Raw genomic sequence first — 20,434 nt, 5'->3', positions numbered from 1 at the left:
AAAGTTTCAAGTTTTCTGTAAAAATTTTAAAAACTAATGTCCGTGCAACAGGAATGTTGACTTATTCCTAGGATTCTAGAACTGAAAGTGATTTTAAAGATGCTATGTTTTGGCCCCTTTATTTTATAGATTCAACTTGATTTTACAGCATGCTAAAACTTTAGTTTGTGAATATTTTTGTGTTTTGCTAATTTAATAAGGAAATGGTAGCCTTATTTGATTTATATTTCTTTGACCATTAATTAGATAATCCTTTTTCTATTTATTAATTCTTTCTTGAATCATCTGTTTTTATCTGTTAAATAGATATTTATTTAATATATTCTTCAATTTATAGTATCTTTTAATTTGGGTTGTTTGTGTATTCATATGATTTAATTTTCATGTCACATGCATAGGTCTGTTTCCTTTCTGGGCCAATAACTTTTTAATTTTTTTGTTTGAATTTGATTTTTTTTTTTTACACAACTTTATTTATTTGAAGATTGGCACCTGAGCTAACAACTGTTGCCAATCTTCTTCTTTTTTTTCCTGCTTTTTCTCCCCAAATCCCCACAGTTCATAGTTGTATATTTTAGTTGTGAGTGCTTCTACATGTGGCATGTGGGACCCCGCCTCAGTGTGGCCTGACGAGCAGAGCGGTGCCTTGTATGTGCCCAGGATCCGAACCAGCGAAACCCTGGGCCGACAAAGCGGAACGCGGGAACTTAACCACTCGGCCACAAGGCCAGCCCCTTTACATAACTTTAATTCATATGAAATTTACTTTAGAGTTTAAAGTGAGCCATGACTTTAGCTATTATGAAAATAAAATCTGTTTAGCCAGTATGAATAGAGTTTTAAAATCAGTAAACAATAATACCAGTATTTTGTATATTTTAGGGATTTGGGAACCAGGCGGATTCAGATAATGTTGCTGAGATCTTTACTTATGGTAAGACATTTAAGTGAAGAACACACTTAGCCTTCATTTATTGAAGAATAGCTTCATGTTATCAGCTGCTTTTTCTTATATAGTCAGATAGTATTTATGGTTAGTTTTTTCTGTGATTTATGTACTTAAATGTTATGCTTTTAATTTTCCTTTATTTTATTATACTTTTACTGTTTATTCCTCCCTTCTATCATCTTGTTTGATTTTCATATTGATGAAACATACAGAGGGCAGAAAGTATTGCCCTTTTATTGATGAAGATGCCTGGGCTGCGAGACTTTGAGGGAAAGGAGTGGAGGAGGTTCACAAAGGTCTCAGAGCTAGAGAACAGAACTTGGACTTGAAATCCAATGTTCTTTCTACATATCATGCTGTTTCTTTCACATCCGGACCAAATAATGGCTTCTTGTTTGGAAAATAAGTCAGGTATAAGCAGCTGAAAAGGGAAAGCATACCTAAAATGGGACGTCCTGTTGTTAGTTTATAGCGGTTATATTCATCTTTGATTCAACGAAATTTAGTATAATGCCAAGAACAAGGTAGGAGCTGGTTGTTTGGAATGTGTGTCCTTTCCAAATTAATAATCTTTAAAATTTATCCTGGAAATCTTTATTGTACATGATCCTATTTTTTAAAAGAAATACTTCATACCTAGGGATAAGTACAGAAATATCTTGTGTGGTTTCAATTTAATTCTGTTTATGGTTGCTTGTCATAAAGAAGTTTTAAATTCTAATATGGCCAGATTTATCAATCCTTTCCTAGGTTTTGTGCTTTTTTATTTGTATCTTGTTCAAGAGCTCCTTGCCTGCTCTGATGGTATAAATACATTTATTTATATTTCTTATGAAAGTTTTTAAAATTTGGCTTTCTACATCTAGAACTTTCATCTGAAGATTATTTTTGTATGTGGTGTGAGACCTGGATGTATTTTTTATTTTTCTGGGTGGATAGTAATTATCTCACCAATTTTCCTGGTCACTTATAAAATCACCTCCATCCAATAATAAGTGCCCAAATATAAATGTTAGATGTTCCATATATGCTTGTAATCCAGAATAGAAATTGAAATTACCCACCTGAAATTTAATTTGGTCTTAAGTTTTTTATTAAACAAATTCCCTGAGTAAATAATCTTGCCTCTAATCCTAATTGTACCACATAGTCAACAGAATGAATGTCTATGTGGTATGGTTAAAATATTTAATAGCATTTATGTATATGCTCTTTAAAAGCTTTAAATTTAGAAGATAGGAATGCACTCATAAAATTCAAGTCAATTAATAAAATATAGCTTTCCAAAATGAAAATGTATTCCTATTATCATAAATTGCTTACTTTAAAATAAAAGAATAATTTGCAAGTTTAAATTAAAAGTTTTCAGGTTTTACCTGTACTCTTTGCTGCCTAATCTCCTTGTGTCCATTTAGTGTTGACTACCTATCCCATATAGTCCTCTTTTTTTTTTTTAAAGATTGGCCCTGAGGTAACATCTGTTGCCAATCTTCTTTTTTTTCCTTTCTCCCCAAAGCCCCAGTACATCGTTGTATATTCTAGTTGTAGATCCTTCTAGTTGTGCCATGTGGGACGCCGCGTCAGCATGGCCTGATAAGCGGTGCTAGGTCTGTGCCCAGGATCTGAACCGGGAAACCCTGGGCTGCTGAAGTGGAGCGCGTGAACTTAACCACTCGGCTATGGGGCCGGCCTCGCTATTCCAAATATTCTTAACCTCTCTGAGCCTCAATTTTCTTTTGTGAAATGGGGATACACTAATGCCTACCTCACAGGGATGTTGTGAGGATAAAGTTAATACATATATAGTGCTTAGATTCATGCCTGGCATGTGGTAAATGTATGCCACTAATTTTATTCTCTTTATGAATGATGTTTTTGTAAATTCAGTAAATCCTCATTACCTTAAAAATTGCTTTTTTGTTTTTCCTTTGGGCTTATCTCCATACTTCCTGTTTCCCTTAGTTTATGATTCTTGTAAAGTAATTTGAGAATTTTACCAAAGAAGGACTCATGACAAAGGTTTTCTGTTTCGTTTTTTCTTCCTATTATCAGGTAACCTCTGGATATAAAGCAAAGACGATTGTTACTGCCCTGCCTGGGTCTTTTCTGGATCCTTTGTTATCACCATCCCTAATGGAAGACTACGAACTGAGACAGTTAGTCTTGGAAGTAATGCATAATCTCATGGATCGCCATGACAATAGGGCAAAGCTTCGAGGGATCAGGTAATGTGTCATATTGAAATAGGCTTAATGATAATGTTTTAAAATTTCTACATTAATGTATTTAAGTATTGTGATTTTTTTTTAATCCAGGACTTTCAAGTTTTATTAATCCAGAGTTTTATTTAATTGATATCAAGACAACTAGTAATATAGTTTAATATAGCAAATGCTTGGAGCTCTTTTAATGTACTTTCATAGATTTCATCTACTAGTAATCACTAGTTACATGAATTTTATTTTGGTTTTGCTTTAAATTTAGGAATGACATTAGGAGTCAGGATTGCTTTATGCAGTTCCCCTTAATTAAACTTGGTAACTCAGTAGTGTCATTATATTATAGGCCTATTTAAAATGCTCATTGAAGTGAGGGTTACATAGTTCGAACTTCTAACTATGATTTGCCATATAAGACATGATATTATAACTAAATATGCTATTCATTAAAAATGATATATTGGTTGTCTCTAGAATAATACCAGATGTAGCTGATCTAAAGATAAAAAGAGAAAAAATTTGTAGACAAGACACAAGTTTCATGAAAAAGGTAAGTAAGATTATCTTCTAAAAAATAATGCATGCTATAAGTTATAGCCATTTGAGTTGTTAGGTAGTTTTATAGTGATCTGTGACCTTAAAATGAAGCCATAGAATTTTGGAGTTGAAAATCTCAAGCCACTGTTCTCAGCCTCCATCACGTTGTTACAGCATTCCTAATGGTGTCTCCTCCAGGCTGTGTTTAAGCAGCGGATTACTGGACCGTGCTGTAAGAGTGCTGAACTTCTTCCTTTGAGTAAAATGTCTCCCTCTAATTTCTGCCCTGCACTCCTCCCCACCCCAAACACCCATGCTGACTCCAATTTTAATGGCTCTTTTAGAGACAGCTTGAAGTTTTTAAAAATACTTATCACCGTTGAATAAATAGTGTGTTTACTGTGTATTAGGCGTTGTTCTGTGCACTGTTTGGGATGTAAACATGAGGTGGGATCTCTGCTCTTATAAGTGGCATTTAGCTAGATTTTCATTATGATCACTTCGATTTTGTAGGTCTGTTGGCAAATGACTGAATTTAGGAAATCCTGGCACCTAAAGTTATTTAGCATATTGAGTAAACTTTCTGTGCAGTTATTCTTCATCCAAAGCTTGAGCACCTGGTGTTTGCCAGGCAGTGAGCTTGGCATTGGGAGATACAACAGTAACCCTGACACACATGCTAACTGGCCTCAAGATCATCCCTGTCTTGGTAGATGAGTGCCCCCTGATCTTTAGAGGCGCAGGGAATGGCAGACAGAGCCCATAGGAAGAGGGGTGCAGATGTCTATAATGCATGTTCTGGCTCCGAGCTTCCTCCCTGTCACCGTCTTTTATTTTGCTGTCCCTATCCATTACTATTAACTGCTGTGTTTCAAGTTAATAGGCTCACAGTCAAAAACTTCCTTTGAAAGATAATTTACAGAATATCACGGTTCCAAAATGTGAATAAAAATATTTCTTTGAGTTTGGCTATATTGTATATGCAAAAAGTGGCTAATAAATAGAACAAAGATATTAATTCTTTCGAACTTTTACTTTTTCAGTATTTTTTTATATCACCCAGTTAAAGAAAGAAGTTGTGCCCCATAACTGAGAAACTGTCAATTGTGATTCATAAAATGAGTTTTGAAAACTCATTGATAACTCAATTTTTTGGTTTTTGATTTTATATGATGACATTAAGCAATCCTGAACGTTGAGACTGCATGTTATTTTTATCTGATATGACGGTGATAGAGATAATCCTTCTCTGTGCTTAATTTTGCTAGCCAACCAATTTGAAAGGCTACAATTTAACTGAAATATGAGACTATTATTCCATGTTAAATTTTGAATCCGTAAACTGTTCTCTGAGTTAGTTAGCCTTCTATTTTATAATTTAAAATAATTTACCTGGCTAAGCATTAGTTATCATTAGTATAAACCATTCCTTTTAGGATATTTTTCTTTAGGAGCAACCTGTTTACATTTTTTCTTTTATCAGATTTTATTTTTATAATTGGGCACCCTTTTTCATTTACCTTCCAATTTATTTTATCAGTCAAAATGTTATTTGGTTTTCATATGCAGCTTTCACTGGCAACTTATGGAAATTTCAACAAAGACCTAAGGAAAAAAAGTTGGGGTTCTATAGCCAGGGGCTGATGGACTGCCCTTTGGATAAGAGAATCTTACTTTCGCATGGACAGAACCTTTGGCATTTTCGCTGCCAGCATTGCGTGTTCAGGCAGCTGTGGCTCAGATTACTGCCCAGCCTAAGGCCACTCTGAGTGTTTTAGGGGTGTCTTCGATATTGGGGCTAAGTTTGGGAAACTGTCCCCGGGCAGGAAACCCTTACCGTTTACATTGGGAGGGTGTGATGATAACTTCCTAATGAAGCTATCCTTCCAGACAGAGAAAGCAGCTGTTCATATTCAGTGTCTAGAGCTCCACCTCCCAGACTGCTCTCCTAGGGCTGTCCTCCAGACGGAAGGTTACCATGTGAGAGCGCTCATGTTCATGTTTTATCAATTCAAGGAATTCTGTGGACAAAAAGCGCTTTTTATTGTGAAATATAGACTATACAGGCATTATTATTTTAATGACTTTAAAGTGAACAGTGTAACCAGAAGCGTCCCAGACGCCCGTCTTGTTTATAGCTCCATCGTCTCCAGACAGTAATCACTGCTCGCTCTTTTGTAAAAATTGACTCTTTGCTTTTTTCCTTTTTATAGTTTTACCACCTAAGTCTACATCTATATATCCCTAAATAATACAGAATAGGCTTGCCAGTTTTTGTATTTTGTGTTACAGGAACCATATGTATTATATATTCTTTTATGTTTTCTTTCCTTCATTTAGCTCTATTTTGGTAAAATTCATTCATATGTATAGCTTTTTAGTATTTCATGACACGAATATACAATAAATTATCTATTCTCCTATTGGCAGACGTTTGGATTATTTTTAATTTGGGGTTGTTATTAACAGTGCTGCTATAAACATTCTTGTACATGTATTATGCTGTATATAACTCCCATTTCTCTAGATAATGCCAAACCACTTTTTTAAGTCATTATACCTATTTATATTATTATAGTGTAAGTTATATATATTATGTATATACATGTATATATCTATATGTTATACATGTTAGAGTTTAATTGAATCCAATATAGTGGCTATGTAGTAGGTAATTTTTAAAAATACAAATTACTTACAGAACCTAGAGCCTAAACTCCCACATGGTAAGTACAACTTTACTGTTTGTTAATGTTTAGGATCCACAGGATTCAAGAATACTCTTGAGTGTGAGAGAACCCAGTACATAGACGATGCTTACACACCCAAGGATAGAACTATTTGAGAGAGAGAGACAGACACCCTGGATTCAGAAAGGTGGAAACCAAAATATCAGCTTCAGAATTAGACAGGAACCTGATAGGAGAGCATAGCTTTATATCTGTAGCCAAAAAAAGTCTCAACACTGTACCACAGATCAAAACAAACTTAACCATTCGTTAACTGGTGCAACTGAAAACCTGCAGGCTCCTCTTACCAGGATGGGTCCATGGTGCATGTTAGAACAGAGGAAAATGCATGCTTTTATGGACAAGCTGGCTTCAAGAAGACTGTGCTGCTCTTGCTCAGTTCTTCCCCCCACTGAGGGGGTCAAGCAGATGAACCTGCTGAGAAACAGGCCTGGAGTGTTAAGCTAAAGTCCTTCCACATATGCATGAGTAGGCCCCGTGTTCTTAACCCTGGCTGCACATTAGGATCACCTGGGGAGCTTTAAGCTTTAAAAACACTGATGTTTGGGCTTTACCACTGACTACTTAAGTCGTATTGTGGTGGGCAGTCCTGAGGAATGGGAAGGCAGAAGCATGGTGGTCATTCAAGTTTCCCAGTGATCGTACCTTACAGTTAGTGTTGAGAACCAGTGCAGCAAGTTGGGTTCATTGCTACATAGTGACTTGAAATGGGAAACACTCTCTTACTTCTCTTAGCTCTTACTTGGCAGGGACCTATACCCAGGAATGTTTTAGATAGGAAGGCTTTATGTTCTTTATTAACGTACTTAGGTTAGTTTGGTTTAGAGGGAAACTCTGTGGAATCCCTAGGGTGTTTCTGTAACCTCTGCCCTATATATAGGCTTTAGACTCCCTTGGGTCACTTCATCCCAAAGTGTAGCAGAACCTGCAGATGCGCCTCCCTGCACAGCTCCTGACCCGCCTCCCAGGAGATGGTTCCCTAAGACGAGAAAGCCTGAGTACACTGCCCCTCAGCCAGATGCCCTCTGTCATTGCCGAGGCTGCCGTAGCTCGGCCACCCATTCCAGTTTCTTCTCATATCAATCTATAATTTGCTGTTGTCTTTCAAATTACTACTAAAACCATTTCATCGTTTACACTAGAACTATTTCTTACTTGCTGTTTTTATTTAAGGTTTCTTCTTCAACTCTAATGTTAGTTTCAAGGTACATATTGGTATATTTGTTGATGTTAATAATTGGAATACAATTTGATCATCTGATTATCAGCTTAAATTTTTCTTTCGTGTTAAATTATGTAATAAGATAGCTACTTTGTAGGAGGTTATATGCATGTGAAATCTGCCTTTATTACTTTTGAAGCAAAATTATCTTTTTCCTCTGTCGTTACCCTTTTCAGAATGGGCAGCAGCTATATCGGCACATATATTTGGGCTGTAAAGAGGAAGACAATGTTCAGAAAAACTATGAGCTACTTTATACTTCTCTTGCTCTTATAACTATCGAATTGGCCAATGAAGAAGTGGTTATTGATCTTATTCGATTGGCCATTGCTTTACAGGTATGCTTTCATAACTTCATTGAAGAAAACTTTTTTTTAAATTAGACACCATATTTCAAGTGTTGTTGTCTTTATCCAAGGATGTTAATTTTGAAAAGGCAGTGTCTAATTTTCAGTCTACAATACCGAAGACTGTGATCACATTCATTTATTCTTTTCACATGTTGAATGAGCATTGACTATGTGCTAAATATCGATGAAGGCCAGGGGAATACTGTGATGAAGAAGACTGCCTGGTCCCTGTGCCCGTACTTTCAGTCTAGTGCAGAAGATAGTCATTGAGTAATAGTGACATGGGTGTAGTTGTTTAATTAGAGTTTGTGTTAGGTAATAAAAAGACAGCATGCAATGAGAATATATATGACATATATATAAGAGATACACACACACACACACTTTTCTTTTTTTCCTTAGCAAAGGCTTTCCTAAGGAAGAGCTATTTAAGTTGAAAGATTTAACTCTCCTATAAATGGGCATTTATGCCCCTTTTGGAATTTTTAAATACAACTTCTTATAAGGTGACATTTTTGTTAGCACTCCACATTACCTACAGTTTTTCAATGTAGTCATAGAGAAAACACTAATGGAACATAAGACTTTGATCTGTCTGCTGTGCTTGTTTTTTCTTAAAGGACAGCGCAATTATCAATGAGGATAATTTGCCAATGTTCCATCGTTGTGGAATCATGGCGCTGGTTGCTGCATACCTCAACTTTGTGAGTCAAATGATAGCTGTCCCTGCATTTTGCCAGCATGTTAGCAAGGTAAGTATTTAGAAAAGTGCTTCAACTTGATTTTTATACAAAAATGGCTAATTTTCTTCCAGTGATGATGATTTTTAATTTTGATGATCATGTATCAAATTAAGATAATTTTATAAAAGTATTCAGTGACTAAATTGAAACTACAGTGTTTATATTTTCTTTGATGCCTGTTGTTTTATTAGAATATTTCATGTAGTGGTTGAGTAGAATATCTGATTTTGTTGCAGAATACTTCATGTGCTTGAATGTATAATTTTTTTCTTTTTAAACCATTATGAATCTTAGTATCTAGATTTTCTTACATTATGCTGTTTTTGTTGTCGTTATTGTTTTAAACCAATCTATTTGAGCCAACTCTCAAACATTGAATAATTAATGTGCCTCTCAGAGATTTGTCCTATATCATTCAACTATATTGAACTTTTCTCAGCAGTAATTTATTAAATAGTTACTTGCCTGATTTAACATACATTTCTTTTTTTTTTTTTTAAAGATTGGCCCTGAGCTAGCATCTGTTGCCAGTCTTCCTGGGGTTTTTTTTTCTTCTCCCTAAAGCCCCTCAGTGCATAGTTGTATATTCTAGTTGTAGGTTCCATTGGTTGTACTGTGTGGGACGCTGCCTCAGCATGGCCTGATGGGCAGTGCTAGGTCTGCACCCAGGATCCAAACTGGCAAAACCCTGGGCCACTTAAATGGAGCGCGTGAACTTAACCACTCGGCCACAGAGCCAGCCCCTAACTTACCTGGCAGAAAAAATCTGTACTTTTTATTCTTTGAAAATGTTTGTCAGGGAGAACCTCATTTGTATGACATTGGAAGCACATCTCTCAGTCCGTACTAAAATTTAGGTTTTTAATGCATTCTTTTTTTGTCTTGTTTTGTTTTTTGGGTTTTTTTTTGAGGACGATTGGCCCTGAGCTAACATCTGCTGCCAATCCTCCTCTTTTTGCTGAGGAAGACTGGCCCTGAGCTAACATCCGTGCCCATCTTCCAGCACTTTATATGTGGGACGCCTGCCACAGCATGGTGTGCCAAGCGACGCCATGTCTGTACCTGGGATCCGAACCCGCCAACCCCAGGCCGCTGAAGCGGAACATGACAACTTAACTGCTGTGCCACTGGGCTGGCCCGTTTAATGCACTCTAAGAAATAAAACTCATTTATTTGGTAAACAAATGTTTGAGTGAATATTTGATGGCTGCCATTAGAGGTAGAAATATTATGAAAGCAGAGTACCCCATTGAAGTTGCTCGCAGGTGAGTGGAGGAGCCAGTCTCACAAGTGCATCGAGACCTGCTGCACCTGCTGCAGAAGGAGCGTGGCGAGGGAGCATGCCGAGGGCCTTGCGCTTTCTAGAGGGGTTTCCAAACAGTGCCACTTCTCTGAGAAAACAGGTGTTTCTATCCCTTTATAGTGGGTTTTACCAAACGTAACTTTATCATTGTTTTTAACTACATGTATTGTTTATTGTTATGACTTTTTACCTGCTGAATTTTTAAAATAATAAGTGTGAAAACAAAATGAGCTCTGCATTTGGGCTCTAAACATAGCTTGAATTCCAAATAAAGTGATAGTATTTCTTTTTAATGTTTAGTTTCTGTTCTTTTAGTTTTCTAAATTTTCATAGCAAGGTCCTGAGAGGTGAGGTTTTTGATTTTTGTTTTGTTTTTGGATATTTTTCAGGTTATTGAAATTCGAACTATGGAAGCCCCTTATTTTCTCCCAGAGCATATTTTCAGAGATAAGTGCATGTATGTTAAATCGTTACATTTTAAGGAAGGGGCACTGACTTGAGAAACCAATCAGTGATGATTATAAGGGAATAAATTATTGTTAGAATAATTTTCTGATGATTTATAATAATCATCATTTTGTGTTTCTGTCATTTAATTCACTCAACTTTCTCTTGCTATGAAAGTTGTTGTACATTATTAATGTAGCCTCACACACAGTGGTAGTCTTTGATGGAAAAAATATTTCTCTTATTCTTTTTTAATATGGAGATACATCTTTTAAATATAGCATGTTCTCTTATATAAATGAATATCCTTTATGAGAATACAATATCCTGTTCAAGACTTCTAGTAATAAATAACAATACTCATAGAATTGTGAGAGAAAGGATTTATTAAGGAAAATCAGTGTTATACCCTGCATTCTTCTTGCTGTCCAAACAAAAAAATATATGTGAAGAATACATTATTCAAACTTTGGGGCTGTAAAACCAATTTAATATTGAAAACATAACGCTAAGACAATATCAGGCAGTTTGAAAGGGAAGTAAAACCTTATCTGACTGGGCAGTGCTTCCCATCACTTAGCTGGCTAATACAGTTTTTATTAACAATCAGTGAGCTACATTTTTCTTTTCCTCTCTCAGTAGATTTTTAATTAGCATGAAAGTTAAAGCTGAATTTAGTCCTGGTCGTCTTTTAATGTGTGAATGCCAACAGAATAACGGAAGGCTGACTTCACCATTGGAACGTTATTGAGGAAAGAATCAGAATGGTTAACATATGGGACCACATATCATGTGTTTTTAAAGAGCTCACGTTAGTCTCCTAAAATATGCTGCGTTTTTTATTACTAATTACAGTTTAAATTGCATTTATATTTATAATATTTAGGCTTTGATCTAGAATGTTTGTATATTAACTTATTTTTGCTCAGTAATTTGAATAATATTGAATGACTTTTGTTTTGATCAACCTGACAGGCTTCCAAAATCTTTAGAGAAGCATGACAAAAATTTGTACTTTTTGACCAACAAGATTGCCGAGTCCCTAGGCGGAAGTGGCTATAGTGTTGAGAGATTGTCAGTACCGTACGTACCACAAGTAACAGGTGAGAGGAGGCTAATTCGAACTCTTACTCGAGGGATTGTGCTTCAGTAATTTGTCCAGACCCAGTTAGCAAGGAAAATTAGTGCTGTTTGTGGACTTACTGTAGCACAGCTTTTCAAACGCTTAATAGGGTTTACTTCTTTTTTAAAATTTTGCTCTTGAAAACCGTTAGTAAATCTCTAAAGAAATATATATGATTTTATCATGAGCAGATCGAGTCCTCAGGTGATTATTATTGTTGTTATTATTATACGTAATATACTTTAAACAAAGAAGCAAAGTGAGATCTTTCCTCATTAATCAATACTGTATTTAACTTATGGAAATTGTTGAAAATTGTTTATTGATTTGTGTTTATTGAACTTAATGAATTAGGCAACTTTTGTCGTTTGAAAGAGGACACATCATTTGCTGAGTGAAGAAATCCACAAACTTTTAAGTTAAGGATGTTTTCCTCTGTGCACTGTGTATTTCCTTCTGTTCTTTTCATCGACTGAAGTAATTCTGTTGTGTTCCAAGGCAAAACTGCATGGTGTCGTGTATTCAATTTTTTTTAAAAGCTAAAAATCGAAGACTTTCTGTCTTTACATTCCTCTTCATTTGCTGGTTGTATAAGTATTAAACTTGGTGGAAGAACTGGGTCTTCCTTCGGGGATTCCTCTGTTCAGTACGAGAACTATTTGGTTTCACTTAGGTGATTTTCATCAATCATTAGAAGTAACACAGTCTTTGTAAATACCTATCTTTTTTATAATATGGATCCAAAATATGTACATTTATTACAATGATAGTTCATAATATTCTGAGATGTTAATGATTATTTTGAATTTTTAAGAAATTCCAGACAATAAGAGATTTTATTTCCCATGAATTCCTTGGGGAAATAAAAGTGCTAAGAATCAAACATTAGTAGAGCTTTGTAATTTAAAATAAGTTTTTTCAAAGACTTTTAAAATATTTCATTCTTATAATTTGGATTTAGCTCTTTTTCCTTCAGGCAAAAAACCTCATAAACCCAGGCACAAGTACAAAGGTAAATCCAGTGTTGGTTTGGCCTGCCCTTTCCTTGCCTGTCCTCTAGGAAAATAGCTTCATAAAGTTAGCCCTTTAGAAAATGGAGCCAGTGGCCTGTATATTTTCTATGCTTATAAGTTCAGTTATTATTTTGCTCTATCTTCGCCATACCCGTAGTTTGTTTTCACCCCTTGTTATTTCCTTTTACCCCGTTCCTTTAACTCTTAACAATTTTTAATGAAAATTCTGGTACTTTTTTTTTTAAAGGTGGTTTGCTCTTCCTCATTTCCTCTCACCCCTGAAAAAGATGTATTCTTTTTCTTAATGCCTCTTTATGACTGGAGGAATTCTGAATATTTCAGTGTATACTTAATTATATGACTGCATAGAAATCCCTCAGTCTGAATAAGACCTTTCTGATTTATAAAAACGTTGATAGTTTAGAACCAGCCTGTGGCGTGTGTGTCCTGCCTTAATGCAGAAAGAGTCAGAAGATACAGTGACAATTTAGGGGACAATCAATCGGTTATTAAATTTTTCTTTTGCTGTATCAGTCATCTTAAAAATTAAGAAATTTAAGAACAATGTATTAAAAGAAAAAGCAAAATATATTTAGTTTGTTGTGTATCGTGCATACGCCTGTCATCATCAGAATAGTAGCTGCTGTTTATTATGCACTAACTGTGTGCAGGCACTGTGATAGGCTCTTGTATTCATTTTCTCATTTAATCCTTAAAATTGGTGAGGAAGATAGTATTATCTTTCTTTACAAATGAGGTAGAAAGGCTGAAATTAAATATTTTGATTAGATGACATCACTGTCTCACCTCTTCAGGTAGGTGCTTAATAATTTATTTGATTTTGCTATTTTTCATGTGTTCAAAGATTGTTCAGTCATCTGTATTGATCTAGATTGAGTTTTTCCTTTATTCCACAAGCCTTTACTGAGTGCCTACTATTTATCAGGCACTGATATGACTTTGAAGGGTAGAAAAATGTTAGGATGCAGTCCCTAACCTCAAGGATTAAAATCTAGTGGGGAAGACAGAGGAATGCTTGAAATGCAATGATAACTGGTTCTAGAGAAGAAGAGTGTTCTGCCTAAGAACTATTCATGCCTGACCTACAGTAAGTTGTCGGTAGATGTCAGCTGATTATTATATTTTTCTTTTATCTTAAATCAGCCTAGAATTTGAGTGAATGGGATGTGTCTAGGCATGTGCTAAATGCTCCTCTGTAAAGGGATACAGTAATACCCCTCAGCTGGATCATGCAGAGGTGCCAGTGGCCTCAGTAAGCTTATACAATTATTGAAGTGTTCACTGAGTACTTACACTGTCGGCTGCTGTACAGACAAAAGCAAGAATGAATGAGATAGAGCTCCCTACTTTCACAAAGCTTACAGTCTTTTTTAGCTGGGTTCCTCATCTGAACCACAAAACACAGATGATTTGACTGACTATTTTTCAGTTCTCCCAAGATGGCACTTTACCAGTTTTATTTTAGATGCATAGGAAAGAAGTTAATTCATTATGCAGTTGTCTCTAACAAGACGAATAGCCAGACAGTCGCAGTATGCCTTAAAGGCTGTGATCAGAGACGCTTAGGGCCCTCAGGCAGCACCTGGGAGAGCATTTGGTCCAGATTTGCTGGAACAGGGATGTCTTCCTGAGGAAGAAAATCCCTAAGCCGAGCCTGAAGCAAGTGTTAGGCAAGTGAACCGTGTTTCATACGACAGTGACAGCCTATGTGAAGGATTGGAGGTAGGCAAGAACACGATTTTTTAAGGAATTAATATAAAGTTAATCTACCTGGAGTGAATGGAAGGAGTGGAGTTGGGAATTGTAAAACCAGTTTAAATAGTTTGAACTTTATTCCGAAAGCAACGCAGGAGTCATTGAATGATCCTAAATAGGGGATGGCATGATCAGAGTTGCATTTTGGAAATATTACTTGGTTGTAGTTTAGCAAACTGGAGATGGGGTGACTATTTAAAATACTCTTCACTAATCCCCAGGAAAGAGAACAGAGGTCTGTTCTCAAGAGGTACCAGTGAAAATACAGGGAAGTGGGTGGATTCTAGAAAAATTTAAAAGAAAGAATCTGTAAGCAGCTGATTGATATGAGGAGACACAGAAAAAGCCAAAGATCTTATCTAGGTCTCTGCCTTGGAGACGTGGGTGCATGGCACAGAGCCAAGAGGAAGAGCACTTTATTTGCTGCTTCCTTTTGCTTGTTTTGTTTTGTTTTTTAAGGAGGTCTGGGTGATACAACTGGGTGTAAGTGAAGAAAGAAAGAAGTATGCATTTCAGATGTAACTCTCTATCAGTAGTTTTGAATCTTGAATAATACAAGGACAGAGATTTTATTAACAGAACTGATTAGGAAAGAGGGGTTAGTTTTATAGATCAGCCTCTTGTTGAGTATCTTCGACAGCAGAGCATCCGACTCAGGTACCCTGTAGGCAGTCAGGAGTCAGGGCTGGGTTTTGTGTGAGAGTTTGGAGCTTATAATGAGAGTTTTGAAATCAGCAGTATAGGTGATTTTTTTTTTAATTGAGGTCATATTGGCTTACAACATTGTGTAAATGTCAGGGAGGATGACTAGGTGAAGAAATGAAGAGAAAGAGAAGAGAATGGCTTGGCTCAACCCTAGCTATGTGGCCTTGGGCAGACCCCCTTAATCTCTCAGTGACCCTTGTCCTCATACATAAAGCAAGGATTATAGCCCCTAAGCCATTTAGCTCAAATAGGATATGTACATGAATGTACTTTTAAAAACTACAAAATACCATATAAATATAGGAATGATGTTAGGGGCCAGCCGTGTGGCCAAGTGGTTAAGTTCGCACGCTCCACTTCAGCAGCCCAGGGTTTTGCCAGTTCAGATCCTGGGCGCGGACATGACACTGCTCATCAGGCCATGCTGAGGCGGCGTCCCGCATGCCACAACTAGAAGGACCCACAACTAAAATATACAACTATATAGCAGGAGGAATGGGGGAGAAAAAGAAAAAAAAATGGTATTAGTATTTTTTAAATGTCTTAATCTTCCACTTGGCATTTTGAATTTTGTTTGTCCTGCTGATTATAACACATGGATGCCTTTATCTGCTTTATCAAAACCTCCATTATTTACCAACCAATATCTGCTTAAAAATGTATTTTCACATATATATCCCATTTCTTCTGGTAGAGGTTCTGTTTTAAAGTTTTGTTTTGTTTGCGTTTTTTTTTTTTAAAGATTGGCACCTGAGCTAATAACTTGCCAATCTTCTTTTTCTTTTTTTTGTTTTCTGCTTTCTCTCCCCAAATCCCCCCAGTACATAGCTGTATATTTTAGTTGTGGGTTTTTCTAGTTGTGGCATGTGGGATGCCGCCTCAGCATGGCTTGATGTATGATGCCATGTCCGCACCCAGGATTCAAACCAGTGAAACCCTGGGCTGCCGAAGTGGAGCACATGAACTTAACCACTCGGCCACGGGGCTGGCCCAGTTTTTTTTTTTTAATTGTCTTTTGTATTACACTAACTTTTTATTCCATAGTGACAATGATTTTTGGTTTGTTTTTGTTCTGAAATATGCATTAGCTCTAGATGGAATTTTGTGTTTTTTTGTAGGACCAAAAAATTATATCTGTATGAGTGGTGTCAGCACTAAACTATGACATTTTGAATCTTGTGTAGATAAATTACTTGCGGAATTTTATTTTGCCCCAGTTAGCTTAATTGAATCTGAGTGGTATAGTAGTCCTAATTACAATTATGACTTACTATATTCAATTGTCAGTCCCTGTATCTTTTTTATATAGCCACAGAAAATTATATTGAGAGTAGTTTATTGTAGTTCTGTGCCACTTGTATTCAGACTCTTTTCTCTGTTCCTTAGCCATCTGAATGCCATATGTACATTATATACAGATACACTAGGTGGCAGCAAAATATCACTGAAGGAAGTTAGGCATAGCTCTCTCTAAGTAGTGCTTCTGAAATCCAGGTTCTAGTGAAAAACAGAAAAGAAGAAATGGTGATTACCATTGTGAACAGCAGATACAGGAAGCTGAGAGGAAGGCGGGATAGGAAAATGGAAAGGGCACAGGAAGTGGTGTCTAGGACTGCCCAACCCAGCTTGAGGAAGAGAAGCAAGGGTCTCCCCAGGGGCGTGTACATCAGACACTGAGAGGGTGACGGCAGTTCTCTAGAGCCAGCAAGACAGGCAAGTCCATGGAGGCTACGGTGATGCTGCATGTCACTGGGCTTGGAAAAGCAGGTCAGGAACAGACGTCGACGGCCCATGGGAGCATCGGAGTTATCTTTTGTAAGCTCTATTTTAGGAGCTTCCTTTTGTGTAGATGTACAAGGCATCTGATCTGATGATAGCTGTACCTCAGCTTTTCTGCAGTCACCTGTAAGCAGGTGATGATATAGGTCAAAAGAAGAAAGGTTCTGAGAATATAGTGTTAGAGTTTCCCATTAAATTTCATTCTCTCCCCTTTTAAAATTTCTGATCTTCTTAAATCTTTATCCTCTACACTTCCTTCTGTGCTCATTGACTTTTGCCACTCAGTGATCCCCCTCCTGCCCTCATACCCCTCTTCCTTTTTATTTTTATCTTAGGCTTCAATTTGACTCTTTCTGCAACCCATCAGCCTTTGTATATTAACCTAGAAATTCTTTTATGTGGTGCTTTATGAGAAGCAGGCCATTATGTTTTCCTCATTTTGAGTTCTGGCGAGACCTTGAACGTTGGCCTGCATAGCAGGTAAAAACAAGTGAGCAGTGATGACCACATCCTATTTTGTAGTCGTGTCCTTATGTTTGGTATTTTATATCATGGCATGTGATCATGAAGGAAAAACAGAAGGGATACAGTGTCTGGGTTAGCTCAGTAATAGCCACATGCAGGAGATAAAGTATTTTCAACCTGAAAACTCCGGCAAAACCATATGTAGTAATTTGTCACAGCAGAGTATGTATTCATTCTGTACGTCCAGCCTTCATACAGCAGAACCTGAGTGACTCCTGTACTGTATGATGGATGCAAAACACAGTCTGTCACTGGATTTCTGGTGTGGTAGGGGAGATAAGACGTTAATTTACATGTCTGTAGTAAGAGAGGATCAGTCATAACTGATCATAGATTTTTGTAGCTAGAACAAGGAGGAGTGAGTAGAAGTGATTGGAGTAATATTTAAGATTTTAAGGAAGTGATATAATATTCAACTAGGCCTTGAAAGATAAGAATCTATACAGTGGGGAGGACATAAGGAAAGGCAAGTAATAAGGTGTTTCCAGTAGGGGTTTCTGTTTGTAGAAAAGCGTGGAAGGCAAATATGCCAAAACATGCTCAGATATTGAATAGGCACATTTGACTAGAACACTAGAGAAATAGTGAGCCATTGAAGGTACTGTTGGTAAGATCTGACTAGAGAGCCCAGAATGCCTTTTTAATTCCTCAAGCAGTGGGTAGAATTGCTTGGGGAAGTAATGTGGTTAGTGTGTTAAGAGGCTTAAGTATGATGATGGCATATATAGAAAACTGTAGCAAGGTCTGTCATCAGTCAGGGTGGACTGGGTCAGTGGTTCTCAATCGAGGGTGATTTTGCACATCCCAGGGAACATGTGTCAATCCTGGAGACATTTTTAGTTACCACTGCTGGGTCAGGGAAAGGTGGGGTAGGCCTACTGGCATCTAGTGGGTAGAAGCTGGTGTTGCTGCTACATATCCTATAGTACACAGAAAGCCCCCACAAGAACTATCTGGCCCAAAATGTCAGTAGTACCAACATTAAGAAACCCTGGCTAAGTTATGCTGTGATAACAAACCATCACAAGTTCTTAGTGATTTAAAACAGTCAAGATTTATTTGTTGCTCAAACTGTGTATAACTTCCTATCATCCATATCTGGAATCCAAGCAGATGGAGCAGCTGCTCTCTAGAACATTCTTATACTTTACTGGCCAGAAGTGGTTACATAGTCCTTCCTAACCACAGAGAGGCCGGGAATTGCAGTCCTACCATCTGCGCAGAGAGAGGGTAAATTCCCGTATTTGATTAACAGCATTGGTTACTGCTATGGAAGGCTCCCTTGCAGTAGAGGAGTAGTTGGTAAGAGAGAAACCAGTTTATCTATGCTGGCCTTCCTTTAGTTCTTCACTCTTTACTCCTTTGTAGAATAAAATCACAGTATATGTGAAATTGGATCCGAAAAATGGGGTTTGCCAGCTTATGAAGTAACTGTGCTGTTAGACTTTGATTCTCGGTCTGAGCTTCCACCTCTTCTTGGGAACAGTACAGGTGTCTAACTGATCCTAGTTCTTCACGTAGCTGAGTGGAGCCTAGGCAGTCAGAGCCTGCAGTTGAGCAGCCTCTTCCATTGGTTTCCGTGTGCCATACATGTATTGTAGTTTTATGGATGTGCAGTGATATAAAAAAGTTTGGGAAGCTCTGCATTAGTCAGTGGGCTGTACTTGTTGTAAAATTATAATTAAGACTGAAATGCTTTATTTTAGGAGCATTTCTATTTGCAGTACAGAAGGGAGAGATGTATTAGACCAGATGTATTAGGAAGCTATCCTAAGAGTTTAGATAAGAAAAGATAAAGGTTGTTGAATGATGGCATTCTTGAAAATAAATAGGGCAGTGTAGAGGAAAAGATGGTTTATTAGCCATGTTAAAATTGGCTTTAGAACATGTAGAATCAAACATTGATAGGAAATTGAAAATATTGAACTTGAGCTCAGAAGAGAAAGTGAGGCACCAGAATCCTCCTGGTCAGTCATACAGGTCTTTATAGAGTGCCTGCTAGGTGCCAGTTGAAGCCCTAATTGTACTTGGGAACTCTGTAGGAGAGTTGGGGGACCAAGGATGTGATCTGGATGAACACATCTTTTATGGATGGGAGTAGAAGAGGAGCCAAAGAAAAGTGAGTCCAGACTGCCTATTGCCCAGTTGATGTCATTGCTGCCTCTTCTAAATTCTCTTCTGCATCATAGGGGGAAAAATTGAGAAGTACATTTCCCAGAATCCTCTTCCCCATATGATTTTCTGTTAGAGACTGACAGTGCAAAGCACTCAGACAAAATTTTGAAAGTGGGAGAAGAGAAACTGTTATCCTTCAAGGACTGTTGTAGGTGTCCAAATGGACAGGCAGCAGACTTGGAGCTTCTAGGGAGCTTCTTGAGAATTACCCATTTCCATGCTGCAGTCTGGGAGTGTCTGTGATGACTCTCCTGACTGTCGGCTTGTCCAGCTCCAGCCATGGTTGAATAAGCCTCTAATTCTGTGTATTGGGATACACAAAGTGGCTTCCTTGTTTTCAATGTAACCATGATTAGTAGCTGTTCTCCCAGCACCCTGTACTTCTCCTTTATACTTTATTATTCTTGTGATGATTTGTTTATTTTCTGTCTTCCCTTTAGACTGTAAGCTCTCTGAGGGTATGGACTGCATTCAGCAATCTGTCCCTATCACCTAACATGGTGTCCTATCACTTAATAGATTTGTGGAATGTTGTTGAATGCTGAAATAGAAAATAGAAGTAGAAAAGAATTTATGGAAGGAGATTTTCATCAAAAAATAGAAATTTCCATTAAGTGGTTAAGCAGAAAATGGCCTTGAGGAATAGCTGTTGAATTTAGTGATTAGGAAGACAGTGGAATTTTATGAAAAAGCACTTTAGGAAGAGTGATTGGGGGCAGGATTTGAATTGCAGGAAGAGTAGGTAGTGAAAGATTAGAGCTATTGGTTCAGACTGAGCTTACTTGAGAGCTCGAGAACTTTGCAAGTTTGCAAAAGTG

General features: G+C 37.2%; 1 protein-coding gene across 3 annotated transcripts in view; it reads left to right on the top strand.

Annotated features, from left to right (window-relative positions):
* Positions 1 to 20,434, top strand: part of EFR3A (EFR3 homolog A) — a 102,976-nt gene that overhangs the window by 65,742 nt on the left and 16,800 nt on the right. For all 3 annotated transcript variants that reach the window (XM_046641928.1, XM_046641929.1, XM_046641930.1), the window contains 7 exons: positions 883 to 934; positions 3,002 to 3,174; positions 3,643 to 3,718; positions 7,854 to 8,015; positions 8,648 to 8,779; positions 10,463 to 10,530; positions 11,496 to 11,623. In XM_046641928.1, the coding sequence (XP_046497884.1) occupies positions 883 to 934; positions 3,002 to 3,174; positions 3,643 to 3,718; positions 7,854 to 8,015; positions 8,648 to 8,779; positions 10,463 to 10,530; positions 11,496 to 11,623 (791 nt within the window). The remainder of the gene's footprint in view (positions 1 to 882; positions 935 to 3,001; positions 3,175 to 3,642; positions 3,719 to 7,853; positions 8,016 to 8,647; positions 8,780 to 10,462; positions 10,531 to 11,495; positions 11,624 to 20,434) is intronic.

This window comes from Equus quagga, chromosome 16 (genome assembly GCF_021613505.1).
Source record: "Equus quagga isolate Etosha38 chromosome 16, UCLA_HA_Equagga_1.0, whole genome shotgun sequence".
Lineage (NCBI taxonomy): Eukaryota > Metazoa > Chordata > Mammalia > Perissodactyla > Equidae > Equus > Equus quagga.
The sequence above is the reverse complement of the archived record's forward strand: the minus strand, read 5'-3'. Positions and strand labels throughout refer to the sequence as shown.